The sequence below is a fragment of the Solanum pennellii genome, chromosome 7 (assembly GCF_001406875.1).
Source record: "Solanum pennellii chromosome 7, SPENNV200".
Taxonomy (NCBI): Eukaryota; Viridiplantae; Streptophyta; class Magnoliopsida; order Solanales; family Solanaceae; genus Solanum; species Solanum pennellii.
Genome location: NC_028643.1, coordinates 14,963,196 through 14,970,601, shown reverse-complemented (window position 1 = coordinate 14,970,601; position 7,406 = coordinate 14,963,196). Strand labels below are relative to the sequence as shown.

Below are 7,406 nucleotides of genomic sequence, written 5' to 3'. Positions count from 1 at the left end.
GCTACACAGGCGTCCACTGACACTACCCCGGTCGAGTCTATCCCGGGTAGTAGCCCAGCCCCGAGCTCCTCTCGCACAGCCCCTCTACCGTTACCGGCCCCGCTTGCTAGGGTCTAAAAACTGGAGGCACAAATGGCCACCCTTCTGCATCATATCCAGCCGTGGATGCAGAAGTCTATTACTGAGTCTGAAGCGCGTATGCTGATCTTTTGGGTTCGTTTCATTTTTGGATAAGTTCTTCCCCTGGAAGAAGAACAATATGAAAAATAAATTACAAAGTAAACGTAATTGTAAATTACAAACTCATAGTCTATATTGCAATACCTTTTCTTCTTTCATTAGTTTGTATTGTACTTCCAAATTATCATCTGGAATCCAAAGCTTTGATATTGTAAAATTCTCAAGACCTTCTTTCAAATTATAGTGATTTAATCTCAGTTTAAAAACAAATTCTTTTCCGCAATGGCTTTGGACTCGGACAGGCACATCATTGTTAGCTGTAGTAAGCTTGTTGAATAACTTGTGAGCTAATGTATCAAGGAGTTTCTCAGCCACCGCATTAAATAAGATAAAAGTAGTGTCTCCGGTCCTATCTGTCACTTTTTGGTGTATCTTGTACCTATGTTTACATAATAAGTTAGATTCATTCACAACATATACAACCTAATTCACAGTGCTTCATAAATGGTTACCTGACCAAAGGAAATTTGCAATCTTTATTGCAATTGTGGCATCGATAAATACTATTTGTTGGTTCAATCTTCTTCGAGCACACATTGCATGAAATGTAGTAACAACATAAATAGTTATGTATTTCTATTACCTTGCTCTTCACCGTAACAATGTATTCCTGCAATTTTAATTATATATCATGAAATGGTGTAATGATCATGTTTAAATGGTAAACCAATAATATGAGAAGCCTAATAAGAAAAGAACCTGTAGTTCAGAGCTCCACTCAGCCTCCAACAACTCCTTAATGTCCATACGGTTCAAAAACATCTCTTCCTTACGAGGAAGACTGTTAACATTAGAGCTTTTTATAATTTGAACTACTGTAGACATGGTGGAAAATTTTGGAGCCAAAGATCTTATGTAATCTATATCAAGATTCACATATATTTTGCTTGCATAGGTGGTGGAGAAGCTAACCTCACCTATTATCAATGTATGGGTTAAAAATGAAAGCATGTCATTTCTTCAAAACGCTTGGAGTTAAATTGCTAGTAAGTACAACTAAATCGGTAACAATCACCACGAAATTCCTTCACTGTTGTAGAAGTCACTATCACTATATATGGGCAAGCATCATTGTTATACAAATAAGCACGTAGTTGTAGGCTTCACAATGGTTCTAAGCAGAGAACTTTCATCAAAGACAACGTTCCTGCTCATAATAACCCTCTTTTCTGCTGGAGACCAGATTCTGAAACCTTTCACTCCATCTCCGTAGCCCACAAATACTCCTTTTTTAGCTCTTGGTTCTAACTTACCTTCACTGACGTGATAGTAAGCCGTACAACCAAAAGCTTTCAGATTTGAATAATCAGCAGCTTTTCCTGACCACATCTCCATAGGTGTCTTGCACTGTATGCCTGTATGTGGTCCGCGGTTAATCAAGTAGCAAGCTGTACTAACCGCTTCTGCCCAGAATCTTCTATCTAGCCCAGCATTAGAGAGCATGCACCTTGCTCTCTCCAGAAGTGTTTGATTCATCCGCTCAGCTACACCGTTCTGCTGTGGTGTATTTCTGACTGTACGATGTCGAGCAATCCCTTCATCCTTACAGAATTGATCAAATTCAGACCAGCAGAATTCCAGCCCATTATCAGTTCGCAACCTCTTGATCTTCTTCCCTGTTTGATTTTCCATCAAAATTTTCCACTCCTTGAACTTCTGGAAAGCTTCACTTTTATGCTTCATCATGTACACCCAAGTCATCCTTGAGTAGTCATCAATAATGGACACAAAAAATCTGCAGCCTCCCAAAGACTCAACACGGCATGGACCCCAGCAATCAGAATGGATATAATCAAGAGTGCCTTTTGTTCTGTGAATGGCCTTTGGAAACTTGTTGCGATGTAGTTTTCCAAAGACACAATGTTCACAAAACTCTAGGCTTTTAACCTTATGACCAGCAAGAAGATCCTCCTTTGACAGAATTTGCATCCCTCTTTCACCCATATGACCAAGTCTCATGTGCCATAACTTAGTCATATCCTCCTGGTGAACTTCTGACGATGCAACATGGGCTGAACCTGTAACCGTGGAACCTTGTAGAAAATACAAAGTACCACGCATGACACCTTTCAGAATCAGATTTGAACCCTTCCAGACCCGCAAGACTCCATCTTTTCCCGACCAGCTGAATCCCTTGCTGTCCAAAGAACTGAGAGATATCAGATTTTTCGTCATCAATGGAACGTGCCTGACCTCGTTCAATGTGCAGAAGCTACCGTCATGTGTCCTTATCTTGATCGAGCCTGTCCCAACCACCTTGCAGACAGAACTGTTGGCCATCGAGATGCTGCCTCCGTCTATCTGCTCATAAGTCGTGAACCACTCTCTCCTAGGACAGATGTGATAGGATGCCCCAGAATCGAGAACCCACACATCTGAATGATGAGTGTGCTCATCCGCAACTAGGGCAATGTCTTCTTCAGAATTGGTGTCTTCTTCAGCAACAGCAGCAGAAACTGATTGTTTTTCCGATTGCTTCTTCTTCTTCGGACAATCAAATTTCCAATGTCCCTTCTCCTTGCAGTAATTACAAACATCATCTGGCTTTGCACCCTTCGACATCGGCTTATTTTTCTTTCCGCCGTTTTTCCTTCCCTTTCCGCTACTGGTGAACAGACCGGAAGGCTGTATGTCCGTACTTGTGCCGTTAGCCTTATGCCGTAATTCCCTGCTATGAAGGGCCGATCTGACTTCTTCCAGCGACACAGTATCTTTCCCAACAATGAACGATTGAACAAAATTCTCAAACGACATTGGGAGAGATACTAACAGAATTAGGGCAGCATCTTCATCCTCGATCTTCACATCGATATTACGCAATTCTAATAACAAAGTATTCAATTGCTCTAAATGTTCCCTGAGTTGTGTACCTTCAGCCATTCGTAAACCGAATAGACGTTGTTTCAGAAGCAGCTTGTTGGTTAGAGATTTTGTCATGTACAAACTCTCCAGCTTCAACCACAGACCAGCAGCAGTCTCTTCATCCGAGACTTCCGTGATGACGTCATCCGCGAGACACAGCATGATCGTCGAATGCGCCTTTTCCTCCAGAATCGCCATCTCAGGAGTAACGACGGCGTTCTTGTCTTTCGACAACGGCGCCCAGAAACCTTGCTGTTTCAACAAAGCCCGCATCTTGATCTGCCATAAACTGAAACTGTTCCTCCCTGTGAATTTGTCGATTTTCACGTTCAAAGCAGACATCTCGAATCATCCAAAAAACACCGATTAATCGAGAGGCTCTGATACCAATTTGTTATGCAGAATTTGAGATAATACGAGAAAATATAAACGCGAAAAATAAGACAACAAATTTACGTGGTTCACCAATAAATTGGCTACGTCCACGGGGAAGAGGGGGAGCAGTTTTATAATGGTGAGGCAAGAACAGAATACAGAATAGGGTTTGCCATAGCTTCTATATATAGTGCTAAGCTATGCCCTAACAGGCTTGGGCCCAGAATACAGAATTGACAGATAATTAAGGGCCCAATACAACAACATTGTATACCGTCGGGCCGGGGGCGACTCCGCCCCCCCGGACCCCCAGGCCAGGGGGCGCGTCGCCCCCCTGGACCCCCCGACTCGCTGACCGGGCAGCGAGACCCCCGTTCTTTCTGCTGTAACGGGTCCGATTCAAGACATTCAACAATGCTCAAACTCAAATCTTCTACCAGTATCTGTAAACATCCTAATTTCTAGTGACCCAATGTCACCACAAGTGTGTACCAAACTTATTAATAATTCAAGACAAAAAACAAAATCACGAAAGATTAAAATATCCAACAACAAATCTTACACATTCAGTAAAGTTAAAACCTAATTTTATTTAATCAACTTAACAATTTTATTTGATTGGTTACCCTGCATGTTTGACTCTTAAATTATATCATTGTAATAATATTATGAAAAATAAATATATCTTTGTAATTAATGAAGTTGTATGGTTACTATTGTGTAATTAGGCTTTCCAAACATACCCTAAATCTTATTTCGTGGCAGAAAAGAGAGGAAGGTAAATGTTGCAGCTTTGAAAATTAATAATCTAACAAGTTTTGGAAATTTTAGCATTAATGACATAGTGTTGATTGAGGAGAAGCGTTATGGAGTTAATGATAAATTAAAAGATTCAAGACAAACCCTAATTATAATCTAATGGTTTCATGTTAAACAAAGTACCTGAAGTGCAAGCTCAGGATGTAATCACATAATTTTTCATATTTGGTTCAATTTTAAAATATTTTCTTTAGAAACACAAGTTTCTTTTTTAAAAAAAACGACTTCCCGAGGGAAACAAGTTCCACAAGTGGTAGTGTGATTCTCCACTTCTTCCTATCCTTCAACGCACCCCTCCCTGCTTCTATAGTGTTTGCCTAGATTATATGTCACTAATTTGCCAAATACTTCATTCAGCTACTCCTTCAACAGTAGTTGTTCGAGTGTTGTCTTCTTTTGATGTCCTGTCAATTAATGTTGTACAAGAACATTACATATCATCAAAAATAAATCATCACTTCATGTGTTGTATAAATTATCTAGAGTATATTTGTAATGGATTACTATATTATACATGAACGATAAGATTTGGATCTGAACTCTTCAATTATTTTCCATTTCACCCAAGGAAGGTACTGCAGAGACTTGCAAGACTTAAGTTGAAAAATAACTTGTAAACCAAGTAAAAATTGCTTTTAAAAAAATCTCAAAAAATTAGTGCATGGAAACAAATTATCAATAGGTATCTCAATATATAAAATTCCAAAAGGAGTTTGTTCTCAAAATTCAAATAAAATCAAGACCTAAATAGCTGTCTGAAATGCCCTCATATGACGTGGAGATGTTTCATACAACCATTTTGGTCTGATTTTACTTATTTGTGTTTGGATTTTGAGAATACTTTTGGAATTTGATATATCTAGAAATTTATTGATGATTTGAATCCATGCACTTACCTATTTTCTTTACTTAGCATATTTTACTCGGTTTACATATTATTTTTCTTCTATTAAAGTCTTGTTTGAGCGACACTTTTCTTGGTTGAAAGAAGAATAATTGAAGATCATAGATCTAAAACTTATTGTTTCCATATAACGTAATTATCCATTCCAAATGCTCTCTAGATTATTTATGTATTATATGAAGTGATGGTCCTTTTTTATTACTAAAGCATTAAGTGATAATATCATGTCATAATATGTAACTTGCTGGAAAGTAGTAACATGAATATAAGTGTACCACATTGTTTTTGTCTTCACTTGAATGCATCATCTATGCAATTTCTATTAGAAATCTGGAAAATCAAAAAACATAATAAAGTAAAAGTGTTTCATCAATTTCATATTCAACCCTATGCAAAAAAAATTATTTAACTCAATGTGTGTTTACATAAAATATTTTTTAAAAAAAAAGGCACCTAGGTGTTATACTTAGAGGTATGAAATGAGTGCTTCATGCATATGTTTGAGGTTTGAAAAACAAAATCATCTAATGCCAGTAAACATGAACAATATGTAGACAACATCAAAATTACCCCATCAATAAAAATAAATAATCCATCAAAATATTATTTTATTTTTAAAAAAAGAGAAGCAAAATTCTCGGGAAAAAAAATCATTCAATTTAGTCAATTGAAATTTCTCCAACAACGAAACGTGTTATAAAAACATATCATGAATGTTGAGAAGAAAAAAAAGTAAAACAATCTATGTTTAAGAAGAGTTTATCAAAAGAATTTTTCACATATATGTGTAAGTATTGTAAAGACAAGGGGGAAAAGAGTTAATTCATCATATATACATTTGCAACAAGTAAATAGGGTTTTTTAAAACTTGAATCTGTTAGAATAAACTATAAACACTACTATTAATACTTCATTAGATTATGAACACAAATATAATATAGTTAAATACATGAAAAGATCATGTTTACCTTTAATATTTGGCATATCAATGAACAACCAAAAGGCGAGCTAGGCTAGATCTGCTTTTCTTTAGCTTATGACGGCTGACACCGTATGAAAATGCATTTTAGGTTAAGCGAAAAGAGGAGATCTAAATTTGTATTTATAGGCTTAAAAGTTATGACCTAGTGGCTCCAATCATGGGCTGACTAGTCTTCAACGGGTCTACATTATTATGTTAAGTCCACAATAGGCTTATAACATCAAATGAATATAGGCCCATATGAAATCCACGCAAATACATGATATGTGTCTAAAACCTAATAATAAGATAATGCTAACTTTTTTCCACTTGGACAACATTAACTCAAGGCCAAAGTCATATGCAGCCACTCAAAATTGTCCCGATTATTCATTTAGACACCTCAATTGGACGTACTACCTATTGAACACTTCAACCATTCTGAATTTGAACCATTTGAACATTTTTTTGAGAATAAACAAAAAATAGAGGATGTGTGAAATACACTCGCGCTGACATGTCAATTTGACCAATTAAATAATGACATGTGTTATTTTTTAATCCAAAAAATTATTTAAACTTATATTATAAAGTAAAAAAAAATTATTTTAAAGTAAAAAAAAATGAAAAAAAAAAGTAAAACTTAAACACCCACTTCCCTGCGTTCAAGTGAAATCCAAAACATACATTTCCCTCTAACTCCATTAATGGCGACCCTCCCTTCCCTGTACAGTTCCATCTTTAACCCGACAAAAATTTTTTCATCAGTTTTTTTATTAATTATAACTTTTTACTTCATCTCGTTTTTTAGGTAGAGAAAGATGGGGAAAAAAATCTCTCCGAAAAATTTAAGAATGAAACAAAATGCTAAGAATTTTGAAACCATTAGAATGGTGGGGGAAGAAGATAACCACTGATGCTAAGAATTTTGAAATCATTAGAATGGTGGGGGAAGAAGATAACCACTGGTGCATGGGTATGGGGGTTGGGGTGGGGTGGGGTGGGGTTGATAGAAATAGGGAAGAAGAAGACAATTGTTCTTCTTCTTTTTTGTTAATTAAGAAATAAAAAAGAAAAATATTATTTTAATAAATTAACGCGCTCAAGGAAAGTGAATTACACGTTTTTTGCCATGTCAGCATTTTGTGTCTAATAGGAATGACTTTTGAACAAATAAAGTGTTCAATTGGCACAAGGATTAGTTGAGGTGTCTAAATAAATTATGCGGACAACTTTGAGTGGCTG

At 36.6% G+C, this 7,406-nt stretch overlaps 1 protein-coding gene and 1 long non-coding RNA gene across 2 annotated transcripts; both read right to left on the bottom strand.

The window, feature by feature from the left end:
* Positions 1-71: 71 nt before the first annotated feature.
* LOC107024868 (replication protein A 70 kDa DNA-binding subunit D-like) lies at positions 72-1,447 on the bottom strand. Its single transcript, XM_027918719.1, has 4 exons — positions 940-1,447; positions 693-850; positions 325-619; positions 72-243 (listed from the first exon to the last, which is right to left on the bottom strand). The coding sequence occupies exons 1-4, from the start codon at positions 1,189-1,191 to the stop codon at positions 91-93; spliced, it is 858 nt and encodes a 285-aa protein (XP_027774520.1). The 5' UTR covers positions 1,192-1,447; the 3' UTR covers positions 72-90.
* Positions 1,448-4,341: 2,894 nt separating this feature from the next.
* LOC107024407 lies at positions 4,342-6,303 on the bottom strand. Its single transcript, XR_001457342.2, has 3 exons — positions 6,169-6,303; positions 5,476-5,530; positions 4,342-4,700 (listed from the first exon to the last, which is right to left on the bottom strand). It is a non-coding gene; the product is annotated as an uncharacterized LOC107024407 (long non-coding RNA).
* Positions 6,304-7,406: the final 1,103 nt, after the last annotated feature.

What these genes read in the sequence shown, in the direction of transcription:
- LOC107024868 (XM_027918719.1), bottom strand. Translation starts at nt 1,191, where the DNA reads ATGCTTTCATTTTTAACCCATACATTGATAATAGGTGAGGTTAGCTTC. An exon ending in TGCAAATTTCCTTTGGTCAG is followed by an intron (nt 620 to 692) that starts GTAACCATTTAT and finishes ATGTAAACATAG; the next exon opens with GTACAAGATACACCAAAAAG. An exon ending in AACTAATGAAAGAAGAAAAG is followed by an intron (nt 244 to 324) that starts GTATTGCAATAT and finishes TTCTTCTTCCAG; the next exon opens with GGGAAGAACTTATCCAAAAA.